This window comes from Ailuropoda melanoleuca, chromosome 4 (genome assembly GCF_002007445.2).
Source record: "Ailuropoda melanoleuca isolate Jingjing chromosome 4, ASM200744v2, whole genome shotgun sequence".
Lineage (NCBI taxonomy): Eukaryota > Metazoa > Chordata > Mammalia > Carnivora > Ursidae > Ailuropoda > Ailuropoda melanoleuca.
This window is the reverse complement of record NC_048221.1, coordinates 30,850,495-30,873,297: the sequence shown is the minus strand read 5'-3', so window position 1 is coordinate 30,873,297 and position 22,803 is coordinate 30,850,495. Positions and strand designations below refer to the sequence as shown.

Below are 22,803 nucleotides of genomic sequence, written 5' to 3'. Positions count from 1 at the left end.
TTACATTTATGATCAACTGATTTTTGACAAGGATGCCAAGACAATCCAATGTAGAAAGAATAGACTTCTTAACACATGGTGCTAAGACAGTTGAGTACCTACAGGATTATGAAGTTGGATTCCCACCTTACACCGTAGGTGAAAACTAACTCAAAATGGAACATAGACCCAAATATAAGAGCTAAAGCCATAAGCATCTTAGATGAAAACATAGGAGTAAATCTTTATGACTTTGAGTTAGACAGTGGTTTCTCAGATAGGATACCAAAACCACAAGCAATCGCAGAAGAAAAATAAATGAGACTTTATCAAAATAAGAAACTTTTGTGCTTCCGTAGTCTTCATCAAGAAAGTGAAAACCAGGAGCACCTGAGTGGCTCAGTCAGTTAGGCATCTGACTCTTGATTTCTGCTCAGGTTATGATCCCAGGGTTGTGAGATTAAGCCCTGCATCGGGCTTTGTGTTGGCATGGAGCCTGCTTAAGATTCTCTCTCTCTCTTTCTCTCTGCCCATCTCCAATAAAATTAATTAATTAGCTAATTAATTAATTAAAATCCCAAAGTCCTATGTTAAAAACAAAACAAAAAAAAGAACAGACTTGGAAGTGTTCATACAATTAAAAAAAAAAAAACAAACTAGAGACAACCCACAGAATGGGAGAATATTTTTACAAATTCTATTTCTGATAAAGGACTTGCATTCAGAAATATATATAAAGAATGCTTATAATTCAACAATAAAAAGACAAATAACAATCTTAAAAGTGGACTAAGAGTTCAAACAGACATTTCTCCAATGAGGATATATAATCATGTAAAAAGATGCCCAATACCATTAGCTATTAAAGAAGTACAAATCAAAACCACAATAAGATACCACTCCATACCCACTAGGATGGAAACAATGGAAAGATATTAAAAAGTTTGGCAAGGACGTAGAGAAAATAAAACACTCATTCATTAATGGTGGGAATGTAAAATGGTGCAGCTATTTCTGAAAAACTGTTTGACAGTTCCTCAAAATGTTAAACATATAGTTACCATGTCACCTAGCAATTTTACTCCTGGGTATATAGCCAAGAGAATTGAAAACTTATGTTCACACAAAAATACTTGTATATAAATATTTAGAGCAATAGTCTTCACAAAAGTAATCATAGTGGAAACAATCCAAATGTCCGCCTGATGAATGGATGGACGAAATGTAACTTATGCATACTCTGGAATATTAAAATGCAATAAAAGGGAAGGAAGGTTTGTCACATGCTACAACATGGATTAATCTTGAAAAAATCCTACTGTATAAAAGAAGCCAGTTTCAAAAAACTATGTATTGGGGGTTACTGGGTAGCGCGGTCGTTAATCGTCTGCCTTCAGCTCAGGGCGTGATCCCGGCGTTTCGGGATCGAGTCCCACATCGGGCTTCTCCGCTGGGAGCCTGCTTCTTCCTCTCCCACTCCCCTGCTATGTTCCCTCTCTCGCTGGCTGTCTCTCTGTCACATAAATAAATAAAATCTTAAAAAAAAAAAAAGCTATGTATTGTATGGTTCCATACATATGGAGTTTAGAACAGGCAAAGCCATAGAGACAGAAAATAGATAAGTGGTTGTCAGGGCCTGGGGAGGAGAATGTGGAAAGTCACTGCTGATGTGCCCTGGGTTTCTTTTGGGGTGATTAAAATATTCTAGCATCAAATAGTGGTGATGGTTTCACAACTGTGTGAATGCACTAAAAGCCAGTGATTTGTACACTCTAAAATGGTGCCCTTTATGGTACGGGAATTCTATCTTAACAAATCTGTTGTCAAAAAAATTAGGCACATGTGGGGATTAGGATTCTGGGCCCTCTCATTGCCTGGATAAGGTGCCATTGAAACTAATTATAAAGACCTGAGTACCACATAGAACAGCTCATTTGCTAAAAATTTTCCTCCTTGATTTCTTTTTCTTCTCTTTTTTATTGGTAGAAGCTAGAAATGCTTTTGTGCTGCTGACATCAACCTTTTTACTGCTTCATCATTTTTGTAGCCATGGAAAAGCGAACAGATGGTAACCTTAAAAGAGAAATGTTCAACTTTGGGGAGAGATTTTATCTTTGGCTGCTACCTTTTGAAATAATTCACATGCATGATCCTCATGTACCGTATATTAAAAAAAAAAAAACCAAGGTAGGAAAGATTTGGGTTTCTGATTAGAATTTCAAACCTATGGAGACATTTAGTAGAGGTGGAAATGTCTTTCCCATGAGATCTTGGGGCTGGATTTGTTTAGTGAGAAAACATATTCTTGCTCTTTTGCTTAAAGAAAATCTCACCTGCAGTTCTCTTTAAAACCACTTTCATTTCCTAAGCTTCTAGGAAGCTTTTATGAAAATGTTATGTTGTCAGTGTTTGTTAAATCCATTGGTAATATTTCTGGTCAGCATATGTATTTTGTCCATTTAATTACTATTACAGTCGAGAAAATCGCAGTCATGGTCCATATCCAGTGCTCTATCTAGTAAAAGATCTTTTGACATTGCTGTTGGGATATTGATTTAGAAGAATTGGTTGGAGTCCATGTTCGAACGTTCTCATGAGGCTCACCTGGTGGCCTCTGACCTCTCGTGACTTTTCCACGCGTGCAGCACCACACCTTCCAAGAAGACAGGTGTGCTGTGGGGCGCCACATTAGGTACTCTTGCCAAAAGGTAGCTGCCAAGGAATGTGTTTATGGTTTGGGAACCAAGGGCTGATGACTGCAGCCAGTTGAAAAATGGCTTCTTTTGCCTGCCTTCTCACCTCCCGCCTTTGCTGCTTGCAGGAAGATCTGTCTGCACTGCAAGTGCCCTCAGGAGGAGCACATGGTGACAGTGATGCCGCTAGAGATGGAGAAGACTGTCAGCAAACTCATGTTTGACTTCCAGAGGAACTCCACGTCAGACGACGACTCGGGCTGTGCCTTGGAGGAGTACGCCTGGATCCCACCGGGGCTGAAGCCTGAGCAGGTACCATTCTTGATGAGGAGGGCGGCTGTGGTTTGGGTGCTGCCCATCCTTCCTCACTCCAGTTCAGAAGGAAGAGTTCACTTTGCTGATTCAGAGTTGTGGTTGGGGCCCCACGGGTTGACAACGTCTGGGGCACCGGTGGGCACCGAGGAAGAGCAATGAAACCGCACCCTGCGTGGGCCATTGCTAATTCATTCTGGACTGCCATTGTTAACTGCCAACAGAAGATTGACTAGAAGCTTCTCAGAAACATTGGCTTTGAAACATTGGAGAGGGAAACTTGATTTTTGAAAGGGGGAAGGGAACTGTACATTGGCCATGAATCTTTAAGATTCTTTGTTAAAGGAGAGCAAAGACATAAGGGTTTGTCTTATTTTTCCCAGTGATATATGCTGTGTTTAAATACTAAGTTTGGCCCTGCTTTACAAAGAAAGACATTGGCATTTCCTGAAATATTTGGCACTACCTACAGGCTGCAAATATTGTTGGCTCGCTCAGATGAACTTGGTTTCTTTCTGTTTCACTGCATTTTTCTCAGTGATGTACAGCCTCTGCATTGCATTTCTGTACCTGGAGTTTTCTCCTCCACCAGCCTCATGTTGGTTTAGAAGCCCCTTCTTTAAGCTGGACACTCTCATCATCTCTGAGAGGTACACCCTAGTTTTGCCTTCTGACACAGAAAATGGCTGTCTCTAGTGATCTTCCCTATGTCTGACAGAATGCTTGGAAGCTTAAAATACCCTGAAATTTTAAAGTCAGGGACTTTTGGTGTGATAATGCTTCTAGAAAAAAATTCTTTATGATTAGAGAAGACCCAAGAATTTGCAAACAACTCGAGAGCAGACCTCTAATAACATCTCTTTGATTAGCCGTTTCTCATTTTCTTCTTCCAATATTTGAGGTTGCAAATTAGCACCTGAAATCAGGCACACAGGTAGGATTTGTTTAGCTAGCAAAGTATTATTTAAAATTTGAATTAGTGACTAATCCTTAAAAATTAGGAGTTATATGAAAGTTCGTATTTATGTCTTGAAGAAGACCTTCCTAAGCCCTGCAGGCACGTCATTGTCGTGATCTCTGTTCTCATTCTTAGGAGGAAAAAATTGTTTTAGAACAGAAACATTCACAGAAAATAATCTCCATGAGGATTTGAGATAGCAGCAGGAAGAAATAAGAACATTTTCTCTCGGTTTGCAGGTTAAGGTTATATCTTTATTTCCGTCTGTTTCAGTGAAGATTGTATTATTAAAGAGTTAGCTTCAGAAGAATGAGAGTATTTGATTGAGTTTGTCTGAACACTCAAACGAGGTGGTGGGTGACTGAATATCTTTGTTTGACATTACCGTTCTCCTGCCAGTGTTTGAGCAGGGAGTTTTCACACCTAGATACATCTGTGAGCTTGTTTCATTTTCTTGCTAACCTCATTTCCAGCAGCTTCTAAGAGACCCATCTTTCTTTTGTTCACCTTGCTTTCTGCTAAATTGGGCCCTGAAATTCTAAAGTTAGGTTATTTGGGGTTCCCTGCTTAGGTAGACTCTTCTCTAAGACCATGAAACACCATCCTATGATTTTTCAGACGCAGAGAAAATTTTCTGTTGGCCCAAGAGAACAGACAATTGCAGAAGCTGGGGCTTTGGCTCAGGTCACTAATTCCGAAAGTGAGTGCTGTTGATAGTATTTTTGGAGGCCTCTTGACTCATCCAAAATGAACTTTTTTGGGAAACATAAAACAATTTTTTTAAAATTTGTTTTACAGAAAACAATTCTATCAAACAAGTGGTTTGAATTATGTCCAATGAATGGATATTCCCATCTCTTATAATTCTGCTATTCTTTTGAAGGTTTTCTCTATTCCCTGAATTTCTTCAAACCTATGTGACACAGATGGTTAGGAAGGGCAGTTCTCCAGAAAGACACTCTCTTCAAGCTGTTTGAAGGGCTGTATGTTTGCCTAATAAAATGGGAGTCTGTATTTAAAGGTGTTTGAAGGGATCATGCTGCATGAGAGAAATGGAATTCCAATTTTAAAATTAGAAGATCTTTTAAAATCTATTACTTATGGAACTATTTCTATGTTTAAAGGTTTTTTGAAAGCTGTGTAGAATGTTCTAAGATTAGACAAATTTGAGACCCTGAATGCTTTTCACTAAAAATGCTGAGGTTTAATATCATCGAGTTGTGTCCGATTTAAGAAAATTCATTTTTCTATCAAGAGAAATTGCAGTGGAAGTTTCGTGCTTTGTGCTACAGGCGAAATACCAAAGACCAGTTAGGGTTGAGAGTCATGTGCTTTCATTTCTGTTAGAAACCTTTCATTTGACTCCCTGATCATGGGGTTGGTAATATACCTTCAGGTGATACTCTTTATTATTCTATTTCTTCTGAGAAATGCCTTCAATTAAAAATAATGCACACGGAAGTCACCTCCCATTGAGGGAGGTGTTTTTGAATAGGGGTATTTAATTTCATAAAAAGCTACTAGCTGCAAAACCCAGCCTTCCTAAAGCAGGGCGAAAAGTGATAAATATAATAGATGATACCAGAAAGGAAGAGCGTTTATGTCGTGATTTTTAATGACCGGACTGAAAAGTCATCAGTGAGGTTGCTCCAATCCTTCCCCTCTGTTCACCTCAAACAAGGTGTGTCATATCATCCAGAGAGCCCTCCGGTCCCTGAGCTGCCCTGACTGACCGTCTGTAGTCTTCTTTCAAGCTCAAATTTGTCTTCAAATCAGTTAATAATACGTGCCCTGTCTTCTAGAGACGTTCTAGTGGTCAATTTACAGTAGATGATACTTCAGGAAGAATTTGGAGGGTATTTAACAAGCCTCAAGAAAGGCAAGTGGTGAGGAACGTTTCTGTACCTGAACACTTGGAATTCTGGGCTGGATAATTCTTTGCTGTCGGGGCTGTCCTGTGCAGGGAAGGATGATAAGCAACTTCTTTGGCTTCTACCCACTAGATCCCAGTAGCACACACCACCTGCTCCCCCAGACCTTGGGGTGACCACACCTGTCTCCAGGGAGTGCCCAGTGACCCGGAGGGATGGGCTGGGCACCCCCATTGAGAACCACTGAATCGAAGTGATGTTAAAACCTAAAGGATCTGTCAGCAAAATTCTGGCCCAGTCAAGACATAAAAGGCTGACTCACATCAGCAGAAATTTGTTCAAGTGCCTACCATGTTCTAGGACCAGTTCCATAGCTTCTCCCTTGTAACAAGGTCAGGTATTTGGCAGAGTGAAAACATGGTGATCCCTTGCTGCTTGAACAGAGGCCAGTGCTCTGCGAACAGACCCCGCTGTGCCTAATGTCAAAGGAGGGATGGGAGGGGTGTGAGGAGCAGGCAGTGGTGGGTGCCTCACTTCTGTTCTCCAAAACAGAAATCGCTTTCTCCTTTTGTGTAGGGAAAACTGGCTCATTGAAAAAAACAGAGAAAGAAAAAAAAATATGAGACACCTAAGGAAGTATGGATCACAATCACCCATAATTTCCCCAATCAAGAAGTATTGTTTTGCAACCTTTATTGTATATGTGCAGCAAGCATCTTTATAATAGGAGAACTTTCCGTTTTGTTTCGGACAAAAATGCAATGATGCCGTCCGCTTACCCTGATCTTTGTTCCCCTTCATGTATTGTGAACAGGTTTTGGTATCTGTGTTTTTAGATCCAGATTATCCTCTGGAATGGTTGTCTGGTCCTCACTGGTGGTTGCTTACCTGGAGTCGTCCCACCCACCACTAGGGAGCATTTGGAAATGTATGTTTAGAAGGAGGTAGTTAGTGTCAAAACAGTTCCGCAAGCATTAAAATGGGTAGAGGCTTGAGATGCTTGACATCCTGAAGATTACCAGATGATTCTGCACAAAGAAAAAGCCATCCCTCCCGAATGCCACGAGTAGCTCCATTGAGCACCCCTGAGCTGAAGGTTTATTTTTGACCGTGTGCCTTATTGGCAGCTTTCCTCTGCATTAAATAAGGGGGCAGCGGCCATCCGTCTTGTACATTTGCCTGTTCCTCCTTCACAACAATTCTTAGAGGTGGGGTGGTCTCTTGTAAACCTTTCTGAGGCTTTTGATTTATTGTGACAAACTGCTGTCCAGAAAGGGTATAACTGGTGAGTCTTCTGGGTGGATCGTCTTCATTGGGTACATATGGATGTGTTTTTTCTATTAATTCTCATTGCTCCGTGCAAACCCGAAGAGACCATCAGATTGCATCTTCTGAGTGAATTTCTTTCCATCAGTGTTTTGGATGCGCTGAGTATCTGTAGAGGGTTCTCGAGTATGAATGCCCCAATCCTTGGTCTCCAAACGTTAGTAATACTACCTTGTCCTTAACTCTGGTTTTGTGCATAAAGAGTGGCAATTCAGTTACTTGTCTGGAAGTCTCAACTTGCACATCAACCCCTCACAGGAAGGAAGAAGAAATCAGGAGCAACTGTCCAGTGTTTGGCTTTCCAGGACTCTCTACAGGAGAGGGGGAATTAGTTGGTTCTGAGCCCTGTGAAAGTCTAGAACGATTTCTCTTGGAGGCACATACAATTCTTGGTTTGGCTTTTAATTCAGTGATGGTTGCTCATCCATCAGGTATCAGATGAGATGTGTTTCCTCAAGGAGCTTCTGTGACCACCTCCTACTCCCAGTACAAGATTAGGTCCCCAGGTATATGCTTTGTAGCAATCCCTGCTACTTTCCTTATTAAGACTTTTCAAACATAATTAGATACTTACTGGTGTAATTACCTGTTGGATATGTATCTCCTCCACTTTGCTCTAAGATCCAAGAGGGCAGCCATCTTGTCTGCTGTACTCTTCAAGAATCCCCCAGCCCCTCGCACAGAGCCTGACCCCTGGCAGCCACCCAAGTAATGGTTGTTACGAGGCAGGCAGAGGACCTCAAGCAGAAGCAGACAGGCTCAGGATTGCACCACATGGAAAGAGAAAAGTCTTCAAAATGTTTTTTCTGCATAAAGGATGATTCAGTGTCGATTTTTCCTCCTCCTTGTGCTTCTCTCAAAGGCACGTGTTTGAAGCAGATTCCCCAACCATCTCGAGCACCTCAGGGCACCCGACAAGGGGCAGGAGACAAGCGGCATGTCCCGAGGACCGTGCCCTGGCACATGCCTACAGCAGCGCTGCTGGCTCCAAGACTGCAGGCTAGAGCTGGGGGTGGGAGCCAAGGGCCTGGCAGGGGAGCATTTGTGTCCCCATCCAAATGCGCAGAACCTCTTGGGAGCCACGGCGTGAGGAGGAAGCAGCATGGTCCAGGGGGAGGAACCAACCTCGCCTCTGCCGTCAGGCAGGTCTGGCCGCTGCTCTATCCCTTCCTGACCTCAGCAAAGATGTGCAGTTTTCTCATCGTCATGATGATGATGACAGTGGAGAAAATCATTAACACTTGTCACATGCCCCCCGGCTTTTCACTTTGCTCGCAGGATTCCTTTTCCATTCTCAAAGCAGCCTTATTTGGAAATTCTTCCTGTCTCGTTTCAGAGGTGAATAAAGCAAGGCTCAGAGAAATTCAAAAAACATGCCCCTGGTCACACAGCTGATTAACAGAGACTATCTCAGCCAACCTGACCTGGGAACTGGTCCTCTCAGAGCTGTAGGCCACAGACGCTGCCCTGGGCCCCAAATGAGGGGATGTGTGCACACGGAAGGTGCTCCGTAAAGTGGTTGTCACCTCCCTGCCCTTCTGTGAAGCTATAGTGACACTGATGACCACTGTCCCGAGTGGGCAGGAAGAGGGTGAAAGGAACGTAGGGCCAACCAGGACAGAGGAAGGTTAGGTGGGCGTGGAGGAGGTGAGTGAAGCATGGGCTGAACGGGAGTCCTGGGTTCCTTCTTGGCCTTCTCAGAGGCTTGCAGTGAAGTCATTTTGAATTCTGCCAGTCCAGAGGCCCTTCTGTTGCCCAGGTTGTCTGCTGTGTGCATTGCAAAGGTGCCACATCTTTCTAACGCACTTCCGGTTCCACTGAGCCGGAGCAGCTTGGACGGCCCATGCGGAGCCACCTGACTGAATTCTCTCGCAACCCAGGCAGGTTTCTGGGCTGAGCTTGGCCACCCACCTCCCTCAGTGCCTGAGGGCTCCTGCCACTTCACAGCCACCAGGGCCGGGAGGAGTGAGGAGTGAGTCCCTGGGGCATTTTCTGTGGGCTGCTCAGAGTGCAAAGAGGGCCTTCCCACAAAGAAGAATATCCCACAAACTGCTCCCCAGGGATCAGCGGGTCAGCGGCAGGTATCACTCCTGGCTCTGGCCTCTCTTGGCCACTTAGAGCCTCTTTAGCACCTGTCTCTAATGGGTGGGCTTCTTGGCAGTGTTCCACGGAATTGCGTTCCCCCTAAGAGTGTACCGAGTGAATCAGAGAGAACGCTGGAGATTTGGGGGAAGAGGGAATAGCAATGGGGCTTTTCTTCATGCATTCATTCACTTACTTGGGAGACACACGTGTGTATCTACTATGCTTCGGCACTATTCTAGACACTGAGGCTAAAACAGTAAACAAGGTAAGGTTTCTACTAGATTGTATTTGTAAGGGGGTGGGTGTTAGAGACATAAATTAGAAAACAAATAGATGTTCAAGATCATTCAAGATGGCGATACATGAAAAAGAACAATAATGTTAATAACGGTGAGTAAACATTTAGGGAACTCTTCCAGCATCAGACATGATCCTGGGTGCTTTACAAGCGCTGTCCCATCTAATCCATGCCACAAAGAAAATACAGCAGCTTCTGTGACAATGGAGGTTGGCCAGAGTGTTGGAGGGACCAGCTAATCTAGACCGATTGGTCAGGGACAGCCTCTCTGGGGAGGTGGTATTTGAAATGCTGCTGAAGGACATACAGAAGGTGGCCATGCAAAGATCTGGCTTGTTGCAGATGTTACAGGACCCATTTGTGTGAAGCTCAGAAGTGAAATGAAATCAGTATCAACTTTGCATTTGCATGAAGAATTTGGGCAGGGGTTGGCCAGTGCTCTGGGGAGAGATGTATGGAGCCCATGCAGTGTCCAGCTCTGGCCGAGGCATCCATGGATGTGAAGCCTGGAAAACCCCACTGTCTTTTTAGCCCCGGGAAATCGAAGGAGACCTCACNCTCATACCCATTACCTCGATGTTTCTGCCTGAAGGTGAGGACAAGGCAACAGAGAGCCCCTCATACGGATACTCCCTGTAGGTTTCTGTCTGTGCGTTTTGTCTGATGCCCTACCTTCTTAAATGTCAGCCTGTCAGAGGGAGTCACATATTGTCTTGTTCACAGAGTGTGCTTGGTACCTAAAAGGACGTCTGATACATATTACACATCCGATAAACAGATGTTACCTGAATAAACAATAGCATTTCATCCTTGTACAAAATCCCTCCCTCTTCCCGTGAATCCCTTGCCATTCAGAGAGGATCGGAAACTCGACCAGGTTGCCACAGATAGGAAGGGGCGGAGTCACGGCTCACCCTGGCTGTCTTCTCCACTCCACTGCCAGTTTGGGCTCTTCCCTCTCCACCCCTCTTTCTTCTGCGGCGATCCACCCAGGATATCACAGCCAAGGACGCCGATGTGGCATGTGTTGGAAGAGCCGGCAGCATGTGTCACACAAGGCTCTTTCATTCTCAGGGGAGGGAAGTTTCCCCTAATCTCAGGTTGATCCTGGTGACTAAGGGATTCCTCTTTTCTCCACCTCCTGTTTCCCCATCTACGGCAGAAAGCAGGAAACTTCAAAGGCTGATTTTCCCCCATCAACAATCCCTGTTTCTCTCTGGCTCTCCTCACTCTCTCATCCTGGCTGACAGCCCACACAGTGAGAACCATATCCCCTCTTCCTCCAGCACTGGCCCTCCTGCCTGTGCAGCGTCATGGACCCAGGCACTCAACCGTGATGCTCATTCATTCAGCAGATATTCTGGGGTGCCAGCTCTGTGCTGGGCACTGAGGGACAGGCATGAGCAAACAAGTCTCCTTGCCCTTCTAGAGCTGACATCGTAGGAGAGGCTACAGACAAATTAGCAGTTTGTCTGTACAAGTGAACAAGATATGTGCAGGAAATGATGTCTGTTGGAAAAGCAATAAAAATGGGAGATATGATTTAGAGCCAGAGCAGACATACTTTTTCTGTGAAGAGCCATGTAGTAAATATTTTAGGCTTTGGAGGACATATAACCTCTGTCCCAAATACCAGTGTTGTAGTGGGAAGGCAGTCATAGACAGTATGTAGATGAACGGGCATGGCCAGGTGACAATAAAACTTTATTTACAAAAATAGTCAGTGGGCCTGATTTGACCCAAAGGCCGTAGTTTGCTGGTCCCTGATTTAGAGAAGCTACTTTAGATGGGGTGGCCAGGGAAAGCCTCTCCAAGGAAATGACATTTGAGCTGAGTTGTTCTGTAGAATGACGGTTAGATTACCCACATTTTGTCAGCCAAGGCCAATGGTTTTCAAAGTATGGGTCCCCTACCAGCAGCATGAGGTACTTTGCCACTGTTCCTTTGAAGGTGGGCCCAACATTCTTTTTGGACAGAGACTTCATGTGTTTCTGATACGTGTCAAAGTTTGAAAACTGCTGCTCTAGGGTAATGGAAAAACCAATGTTAGAAATATATGGCTCTCCCAGCCATTAGNCTGGGAACTTACTGAAAAATGCAGATTTCCAGGCTCTGTTCCTTTGAAGGTGGGCCCAACATTCTTTTTGGACAGAGACTTCATGTGTTTCTGATACGTGTCCAAGTTTGAAAACTGCTGCTCTAGGGTAATGGAAAAACCAATGTTAGAAATATATGGCTCTCCCAGCCATTAGCGTTGTGACCTGGGCTGCCCTGAGCTTCACTCATTCGTCTCTGAATGAGGAGGCTCACGCCCAGGTGTGAAGTAGCTGTGAGGACTAACGGAATTTGTCTCCAAAGAGCCTGGGAGATGCTGACCCCTAGGTGGTCCTCATCGAATGGTAGCTGCTGTCATCACCACGGTCATTATTGGGGTCTTCAAGACACTGCAGCAGAGTTGGCTGTGGGTCATAACAGGGATGAACCCCAGAAGCTGCCCCCTTCCTTCGGCATCCTGCCCCTGGCTGACGTCTCCTGAATATGGCCTGAATAGAAGGTTGTTTGTTAAAGGAGAATTCAGGATGCTTTCATAGTCCTTTCACTGGTCCTGTTCCTCAGCCCTCTCCTTGGCCCACTCACTCAGAAAATGCTCTGGTCCCTGTTATTGTAGAAGCATGAGTTTTACAGCTGTGACTCACCCTGGGCTGGGTCCACAGTGCCAGAAACCAGCTTTGCCATTCACTTTCAGGCTATTGACAGTTTGTTCTTTTTAATGTGTGAAGCTGTTTACGCCAAGAGGGACAGAGGTTGCAGATCTGGGGGAAGGGAGAGAAGAATGACAAAATGGTTCATCTCTCTAGGCCTGCTGAGGGTTCTGGTTCTTAAGAAGGGAACGTACAATCAAATCACGCCTCTAAAAACCCCACAAACACCATCATTAGACTCAACAGCCATTTGCACTACCACCTTCATTTCATTATTCCATCACTACACGCTGAGCTCAAAATGGAATTTCATGGCTGCAGTGAGACGCATGGCTCCCCAACTGGATTGGATTACATTTTTTAAGCAGCCTCTCCTGTGTTCACCTTCCCTGTCACTCATCCCAGGGCTGTCGGTGCACTGTGAGAGGTGAGTGGGGAAGGAAGGTAGAAGGAGGCCCCACAACAATCTCAGGAAACCAGTCACATGAATGATGGATGCCCTGTTGATCTTGGCTCCAGAAATGCTCTGACATCATCACATGGCAATGGGAAATATGCCTGTGTGCACTCTTCAATAAAACTGCCTGTTAATGAACTTATTTTCAACGGAGCTGTCAGAGATGGGACTAGAAGCTGGGTTCAGGCTTCAGGGCCTCTGCTGGATTACATCAGTGGCCTTGTGGCCAGGTTCCCCGAACAGGGCCTTGTCAAGGCTTGTGTGCAGAGTGTGACGCCTAGAGAAACCAAGATTCATCTGCAAACGCAGGAAGGGAGAGCTGCCATGGAGGTTTCTAGCTTTCAAGATGGATGGCCCCCGCCTTTATAGTAGATGCTTTCCGGGATGCTCAGGATGGCAAGCAGGCCTCAGGCCGTGGACTTCCTGCCTGAGTACGCAGCTGCCCGCCCTTTCTGTGGACTGAGCGGCCTACACTGTGAGCTGCTGTGACAGTTGATTTACTCTCAGGTTGATCTCTGCCTTATGACTCATGAGCTATTTTGAGTAATTTCATAGGATGGTTGGGTGAGTCTACTATCAAGTCGATTAATAACTAATCTTCTCCACCTATCCATCTGTTTCTCTGTACACTCATTCATTCACTTTGCACTCAGCCATTTATTCGACTGTTATTAAGTCATCGTTACCTGCAAACCCTTAGTCCAGGTGGGATTCCGGTGTGGCTGTTCCCCGAGTCCAGTATAAAACAGGTGCTTCGCAGCCCCTGTCTTGAGATTTTGCTTTGCATGACACAGACTCATTCACAGGCAGATGGAGACAACCCTCTTTGTGGAAGACCCACTCGCAGACTTGAGGCCCTGTGCTGCTCTCCCGTGCCTTCTGTCTTTGAAGTCCCTATTCCTCTCAGCTCACAGTGTTCCAGAGCATGAGCTTGGACACTCGCTCGCTCTGTGTTCAAATCCTAGCCGTGTTGCTCCCAGACATTGACCAAGTTCATCCGCCTTCATGAGCTTTCTGATCATGTGAAAAATGAGAACATCATTATCTGACGATAGCATGGTTGTAAGGATTAAATGAGACAATACCTTAAACGTGGGGCTTTCTTTTTAATAGTGGGAAATCGGAAATAAACCCCATGTCCATCAATGGATGAGTAGATAAACAAAGTGTGTCGGACCTGTAGAGTAGAATATTCTGAAATAAAAAGGAATGGACTCTTGAGACGGGCAACAACATGAAGGAATCAAAAAATCATTATTCTGAGTGAAAGAAGCCAGACCAAAAAATTACATACTGTATGATTCCATTTATATAACACTCTAGAAAATTTAATCTATAGTGACAGAAAGCAGATCAGTGGTTACTTGGGGATAGGAGGGGCGGGGAGAGTGGGAAGGAGGAATGGCAAAAAGGAAGAGGAACCTTTTGAGGGTAATAGCGTTTTTTTTCTCTATCTTGATTATGCTGATGGTTTTATGGTGATATATATATGTCAAAATTTATCAAGTTATATACTTTGATTATGTGCAGTTTATTGTATTTCAGTTACTTCAATCTAGTGACTGAATGAATGAACTTGATCTTTAGCAGAAAGGAAGGAAAACATGTTCTCATACCAATAGTGGGTTCTGCCTAGGGTTCTGTGGTTGCCTCAGGATTTAATGGGGCCTTTTGGCCAAGTGCTGTCAGAAGGAATTTGTTTAGTATTAATTATGCACAATAAAAAGGAGATTGGGGACAGAACTCATCAACATCCAGATGGAGGGCACTGAAAAATCAGTTCCACAGACTGGCTCATTTCATCATCTCTGCAAATTCTCTAGGACAGTGCTTAATATGTAGTTGGCCCTCAGTAAATAGTGGTGGCAATTGTTATTGCTCTGGCTGATTAAAACTCAGTGATCAGATCTTGCTAAAAGAAACTAATTACTTAGGCAATTTCTGAACCTGAATTTCCTGCACCAAATGGATAAATTCATGAGCTCTCACTTGAGAGGGGATCAGGGCCACTGCATACAGTTGTACAGTTTGTGCACTGCACAAAGGCTCCCAGCCAAGGGGGTGATTGGGGGCTAATAGTCACCTATGCTCTGATGATTCCCAAAAGGAGTACCTTTTATTTAGCATAAGGCACCTTGCATCTTACCTTGCTGTGTTTCTTAAGAGATTGGGGGCTTTTTCTAATTTGTAGGTGGGAGGTTATCTGTGTAATTTCCATAAAGGTACCAAAAAGTCTAGCAGCAACATAGAAGGGACTGTAAACATTAACTAGCCTAGCTTATTGATGACTTTATTTCTTATTTCCCTGCAATCCTGAGGTTTTGGGAAATCTATTGTCTGACCCTTGCCAAAGAATATTAGAGAAAGTGGTATTCCTGTCCTCGGTGGCATTGAGTAATTAGTAGTAGAAAGGGGGGACTGTTTTCCTTCCAGTTTTGATGGTCAAGATCGTGAATACTTCGTGTCCCTTTCTATTTTCTCCTTCCTCTTTCACATTGAACAAATCATTGCAAACATAAGAGCCTTGGACAGAGAGGTAGGCAGGGGAAGGTGCTGAAATACCAACCAACCAATTTTGCTAAGCACTTGGCACCTCTTTTCATGTTGGAGGGAGAGGTTCAGATCAGTGTGGATAAATTTGACATTGAGCTTGTGCATGATTTTGAAGCGTCCATCTTCTCCTGAACCCCATTGCTATGTGGATAATCAAGTATTCATCTGGATGGTGACTATTACATAAGAAACAGCTCTGCTAAAATCACGTCTGTGGGTAGTCCTTCCCAAGCATAGGGATTAAAAGCCCTTAGTGTGGTGTCAGACACACCAGGAACCCGATCCACGTCTGCCACTCTCTGTCTGTATTTATGATTGGAGCAAGTTACTCTACCTTGGTGAAGTCATTTTTCCTCATTTGTGAAACGAGGTTGTAATGGTTCCTAGTGTTAGATAGACTTACCGGTTGGAAAGTCCAATTGGTGCGAAAACACTTTCTTGGAAAGGCCTATCTGCGATAACAAAACTGAGATCTAAGTCTGAAGTGGTAGTCCAGAGAATGGGGGGAGAGCGTGGGCAGATACAAGAACGATAGAAATGAGACCACAGGAATTATTGAACCTAAACCGTGCATTTGATGCTTAAGAACACAATCTGAGACAAAGCATACGATTTGCATGTTGTCACATAGAGCCAGAATTTGATCTATTTGACCACTCTTCCCCGTACAACATCAGGGAAAGTACTTAAGGATGGTAGATCAGACAGATAGAAAAAGGGGGCATTCAAGTCCAGAAAAAGTTATGAATCAGAAAATTCAGTTTCAGACAGTAGTATTTCTAAGTGATCTTGACCAAGTTTCTTAGCACTGTATAGCTTCCATTTCTCATTTAGAAAATAAGGATATTAAATCTTTCCTCCCAATATAAAGTAAGAATAAAGAAGGTAATGTTTCCAAGTTATTAGAAAAAAACATGATAGCATTAGTGAGCAATAATTACTATTGATATAATATCCTCTATTGCCTTCATAATTTTTTGCCTTTTTGATCTTTCAGTGGCTGAGAACGGCATCTTAAAATGCCTCATTGTATTTATGGGTTTGTTTATCCTTGTATTTCTGTTTTTGCTTTATATGTTTTGAGGCTATATTTTGGGTGCCTACAAGTTTATAGTTACACTATATTTTTCTAGATGATTCCTTTTATTATTTTGTAGCATCCCTTTTTAGTGTTTTTTGCATTTGATTTATTTTAAAATGAAAATCATTTTTATAGCTTTTAAAAAGCTTATGAATGCTGCATTAATAATATTTTCCTGAAACATAAAAAGTGAACCAGTGGCTATTACAAAGTGATCAACAAATTGTATCACTAACAATTTTGAAATGACCAAGGATCAGTTAACCGTTACTCAATTGTACCATCCCTTTTCATCACTACTAATTATATTGATTCAAATCCTGGTTTGTATAGTGTTAACATTGCACATTAGCTTCCTTTTGGTGAATAATTGCAAGACTGTGCTTCTTCATTCCTTTATTTCAACCTTTTCTTATGGGTTTTTTTGAGTAAAGCATATGATGGATAATGTGTTTTTCTTTTTAATCCAAACTGATAATCTATCTTTTAATTGATGGATATAATATATTTACATTTGTTATGGTATGGTAACTCAGATAATTATTACTACCATTTTTTGTTGTTTTGTGTTTGTCATCTTTCTTCCTTTACTTTTTTCTATTTTCTTGACTTCTATTTTTTAATAGTTTCCTTCATTTTCCTTTATTTTTGGAAAGCTGTGGAATATGTTCCTCTTTTTGTAGGGGTGGCTCACCATTTCCTAACATCCAGCCATGCTGGACCCCTTGCCACTCTTCACGTACCCTGAGCTCCCTTCAACCTCAGGGTGTTCACATGTCATTCATTTTAAACAGGTATCAATGTTTCCATCCTCCTCCTAACTATGACAGGGTACTTCTGTGATGTCCTTTTAGTACCATGTCTTAGATTACTTGTGAAAGAGTTTTCCCTCCCATCTTAAAAAGCCTGCATATCAGTATGCTTTCCAGCCACCTCACTTGAGTTCATATTTGCTCAAGTGTAAGAAAACAATTTAAAATCAAAATTGTATCAGTACTAACGATTTTGAGATCATTTCATGTCTTTTTTACATCTTTATTCCCCTTTCTTAACATAGATAAGGACTTGGAAACTCCCCATTTTTATAGGTCTGCTTTCTAAAAAATATATAGTAAAATTAAGGTTTTGCTTTTCTTTTCATCCATTTTCTGCTGATTTCCAAAAAGATTTTAGAGGAATGTAGAGTAAACTAAAACAAGAGTAAAGATTGCTATAGGCAACAAGGGAAAATATTGTAATTATGACAGAAGACCAAGACTACAGGGTACTACTACAACTGGACACTGTTGTTGGCTAAGCACATAACAATATCTACTGTTTTTAGCATGAGATTGTGGTTACAACATGTGGATGAACATTGTTTTACACTAGATCGTCAGGAATGTCAAGATGCTAGAGTGCCTGCTGGAACCACCTATGTGGGTCTGAGCCTAGTTGATACTGAATTCTCTTTTCTCGCAATTAGTGGCCAACACTTTTGATTCTTCTCATGCCACTTCTAAAATAATAAGGAGACTATCTTGAGTGAGCAATATATATTGCTATATAATGGAAATTCTGTGATCTGTGAAATGTTAAGTTATCGCCCTGAGGCTGAAAAGTCAGAAGAAATAACTTGCCCAGTTACCAGTGGCGATTTATCTCATTGGTCTTCTCTGTGAACGGCTGAGTTTCACATCCTCTCATTTGTTACAGATACTGATGGCTGGGACCAGTGTCTCCTCTGGAATCTTTAATTGTATTATTAAAAACAGAAGGAAAGTTGCTTATAAAATGACTTAAACATAAGCCTGTATATATTGTCTGACTCATTTTTCCCCCCACTGATTTTCACCGGATTTCAGAGAAGTGTTACTGGAGAAGAACATTTGGTCCCAACATGTAATAAAAATTACTCTCAAGTAGTCAAGTTCATAGAGACAGAAAAGAGAATGATGGTTGTGCAAGGGTGGGGAAGCAGGAATTGGGGAGTTAGTATTTAATAGCTATGGAATTTTAGTTTAGAAAGATGAGAAAGTTCTAGAGATGGATGGTGGTGATGTCTGCCCAACAATGTACTTAATGCCACTTTAAAATGGTTAAAACGGTAAGTTTTATATTATATGTATTTTACCACAAAATAAATATATAAACTAATAAACTAATAAAATTTTAAAATGTACTGTTAGGAATTGGAGCAGTCGTTTCAAAGACCACATGGTCTTTGTTGGGGATAAACTCAAGCACATTATCTTCTCTTGCATAGACCTCAAAGAAAAAACTTCGTCAAGCCTGAGTCAGTTCACATGATCCTTACCCCATAACGTTCAAAGCGTGCACATTACCAAATAATTCTGTGGATGTCCACCTTCTTTGGAGTTCCATTTGGTCCATGTGGTTTTCATGATTAAGCAGCCACTCTAGCCTGTTCATTATTCAAGGCTTTAGCAGGAATCTCAAGCTTGATGAATGAACTGTGACTGCATTGGCCATTTATTCATCAAATACTTAGGGCAGAGTGTAATCCTGTGCCTGGTTTATGAAGACAGTGTAGTGAAATGGAAAGAGAATGAGCTTTGAAGTCAGACGTAAATTGGAATCCTGGGTAAGCCCCTTACTCCTGAGCAGGTCAAATAGATTAGAATCTAGCTGATTCTCATTATTCACAGAGTATTTGCAAATTCACCTACTCATCATCAAAATTTGTTTGTGACCCCCAAATCAATACCCGTAGGACTTTTGCAGTTATTCCCTGACATGTGTGGAGGGGTGAAAAAACTGAATCATCCAACATGCACATTGCCAGTTGTGGTTGAACAAGGCAATGCTTTGCCTTTGTTTCAGCTCTCATAAAATAAAGAAGCATGCTTTTTGTTGTCTGTTTAGTGCTACATGTTTTGCATTTGGTGATTTCACTGTTTAAGTTGCCTCTCAAGCTCAGTGCTAGAGTGCTGTCTGATGTTCCTGAGGGCAAGAACCCTGTGAGATCTCTCATGGAGAATATATGTTCAATAGATAATAATAGATCTTTACACAGTATGAGTTATAGCGCTGCCAACCGTGAATTCAATGTTAATGAATCAACTATATATATATATGTAGTTAGAACAAGGTCTTGTATTGATCCACTGACAAAAATGTGACCAGAGTTTGGCAGGAACCTAGTCCTGTATTTCCCCTGGGAGCAACCGTTTACTTGCCAGTACTTTATAGACTATAACTACCATGAATAACAAGAAGTAACTGCAATGTCCTTTCCAAAAGGTAGTGTATTGTTCACACACCACTCCATTCTTTCTCTACTATAGTGGGTATTAGGGCTGTTCACAAACGATTGACTCCTGCTTCTTCCAGGCACATGCAAATTAGGTAGGACCACGTGACTTGCTTTAACCAATGAAATATATGCAGAAGTTGCAGGCTTCACATCCAGATAATAGCATTTAATTGCCAGTGTTCAGCTCTAGTCTTTGTTTTTTCTGCTGCCATCATTGTGGAGGCACATAGTAATACAGAGCCTCCTTTACCTGGGTCTCTGCTTGCTCATATCAGAGATATAGTGTAAGTGAGAAATAAAACTGGTATGGATAAGGCTTTTGTATACAGAACATATAAAGAACTCCTATAATTCAACAACAAAATAAAAAACACAATTAAAAAATAGGCAAAGAACTTGAATAGAGACTTTTTTTAAAAGATTTTATTTTTTTTTATTTAAGAGAAAGAGAGAAAGCACGAGCAGGGAGAGGGGCAGTGGGAAAAGCAGACTCCCCGCTGAGCAGGGAGTGCAACGCAGGGCTCAACCCCAGGGCGCTGGGATCATGACCTGAGCTGAAGGCAGACACTTAACCAAGTGAGCCACCCAGGCACCCAAACAGAGACTTTTCCAAAGAAGATCAACAAATGGCTAATAAGGACTTGAAAAGACGCTCAACGTCATTATTCATTAGGGAAATGCAAATCAAAACCCCAGAGAGATACCATTTCACACCTACTAGGATGGCTATAATTTTTGGAAATGGGAAATAGCCAGCGTGAGCGAGGATGTGAAGAAGTTGGAGCCCTCATTCATGTGCGCTGCCAGCGGAAATGGCAAACACTGCAGGCACTGTGGAAAACAGTTTGAAGTTCTCAAAAAAATTAAACATATGATCTGACAATTCCACTCGTAGGTATCTACCCAAACAACTGGAAGCAGAAATTTGAGCAGATATTATTACACCGTGCCAGTACAGAGTGAAGCATTGTTCACAGTAGTCGAAAAGGGAAAACAACCCAAGTTTTATCAACAGGTGAATAGATAAACAAAATGTGGTATATTCATCCAATGAAATAGTATTCAGCCGTAAAAAGAAGATGTTCTGACAGACGCTATGACTAGAAAGAACCTTGGGGGAAATTATGCTAAGTAAAATAAGCCAGAAAAGAAAACTATTGTAGATTGCTCTTAGATGAAATACCTACACTGGATAAAGTCATAGAGGCAGAAAGTAGATTAGAGGCTAGGGGAAGGGAAAAAGAAGGAATTCTTGCTTAAGGTAAGATAGAGAGTTTCTGTTTGGTAGGATGAAAATGTTTTGGTAAAGGACTGTGGTGGTGATGATTGTAATTAATGCTGAACTGTCCACTTTAAAATAAAATGGGGGCACCTGGGTGGCTCAATCAGTTAAGCATCTGACTCTTGATCTCCACTCAGGTCTTGATCTCAGGGTCATGAATTCAAACCCTGCTTTGGGCTCCACAGTGGGCAGGGAGCCTACTTAAAAACAACAAAAAATAAAATAAAATAGAATAAAATAAAATAGAATAGAATAAATAAAAATATAAAATTAAAAAATAGCAAATCTTATATAGGTTTGCCACAATAAGAACATCAAACATTTTTATTCTAATTAAAAAATGACTGTGGTGCAAAGCCAGTGACATTTTGTTGTTTATGACAGTGGCATAATCTGGCTCATCCTCACCAAACCTTCCTTCTTGTCTGTTTCTCCGCAGTAGCACAGTATAGGACATTCAGAGTTTTATGGCCATATCTAACCTTGAACTGCAGGCCAGGGTATTACCTTCCCTGACCTTTTGGCCTCTTAGAGCAGGGAAGACTCAGTTCTTGCCATTGTATCCGTGATACATTTGCAACTTAATGGGGCAGGCCATGGAGCTCAGGCTAAAGGTAGCCATGGTAGTCAGAAATATTTATTCGGTAATATATACACAGCCCCTTAGTTCTCATACTTTTTCATGGGTTCACAACCATCATTTAATGGGCAGAAATGAAACTGCCTTAAATGAACTGATTCCAAATAAAGATCACCCCTTATATTTTTTTTTTTTTTTTGAGAGAGAGAAAGACCATGCATGAACAAGAGCATGCACGTGTGGTGTGTGTGTACTGGGGGGGGGGACTCACCCTCGCCTTGCAGGGCTCACCCCTGAGATCGTGACCTGAGCTGAAATCAAGAGCCCGATGCTCAACTGGGTGAACCACCCAGGCACCCCAACCGACTTGTAATTTAAAACAGATTTCCCACGGCATCCTGTCATCACCAGTCTCCTGTCTATTTAAGGAAGAATTCTTACTAGAATTATAGCTTGTGTCCTTATACATCCCTTTGAGTAGTTAAAAAGTTGAATTTGTTCTAGGATTTTTCCTATTGCTGCTTTCTAAATTTTCTTCAAAATGGTTTTACGTGACATTGTATATCCGTTCTTTCTAATAATAGAGGAGGAAAATGGACTAATTATGTGACATGTAGAATCAGAAACAATAACTTAACACAAAGGAAAGATGCCATATAGGAAACTCCTAAGGAATCCACCTAGGGAAGAGGTAACCCAAACTGATATATTTATTGGGACACAATTGCTACATGTCCATCCCATATAAGTGTCTCCTCCTTTCTTACTAACAAAACCTGATTTCATTCTGAACAGTGATTATTAAATTAAGGGTTACATTTTCTAGCTTCTCTTGGAGCTGGGTCTAGACAAAAGGTTATAAATAGAAGTTGGATAATACTTCTAGGAGATCTCTAAATGTTATTGATCCAACTGAGAGATGGGTAATTTTCCCCTTGACCTTCCCTAGCTTCCTGCCTGGAATGTGAATATGATGGCTGGAGCTCCAACAGCCATTTTGTGATTTGGAGCATAGATGCCATTAACAGGATGGTGGTATAGAAAGATAGAATCTAGATGCTTGATGGTTTTTACAAAATGTGCCATATTGGCTCTAGCCCACTATACTTAGGTTGTTATTACTAGCTGCCCAATTCTAATGCAATGCAATTCTTACCTCCACTGTTTTTATTTTCAGTAATAATACTCACCTGACAATTATATACGGCCTTATGGTTAACCGTGTATTTTCATTCTGTCAACACCTTTAATCCTCACAATGCTGAGAGATGAGTACAGTTATCCTAGTCTTAGAAATGAAGACACGGAAGCCCAGAGAATTTAGATAATTTGGTCACAGTTGCAGACTGAGCATCTGTCATAGTCAAGAC

The 22,803-nt window shown here is 42.0% G+C and overlaps 1 protein-coding gene across 9 annotated transcripts in view; it reads left to right on the top strand.

The window, feature by feature from the left end:
• The window catches only part of PRICKLE2 (prickle planar cell polarity protein 2), a 314,648-nt gene that overhangs the window by 225,898 nt on the left and 65,947 nt on the right, over positions 1-22,803 (top strand). For all 9 annotated transcript variants that reach the window (XM_034658590.1, XM_034658595.1, XM_034658596.1 and 6 more), the window contains one exon: positions 2,801-2,984. In XM_034658590.1, the coding sequence (XP_034514481.1) occupies positions 2,801-2,984 (184 nt within the window). The remainder of the gene's footprint in view (positions 1-2,800; positions 2,985-22,803) is intronic.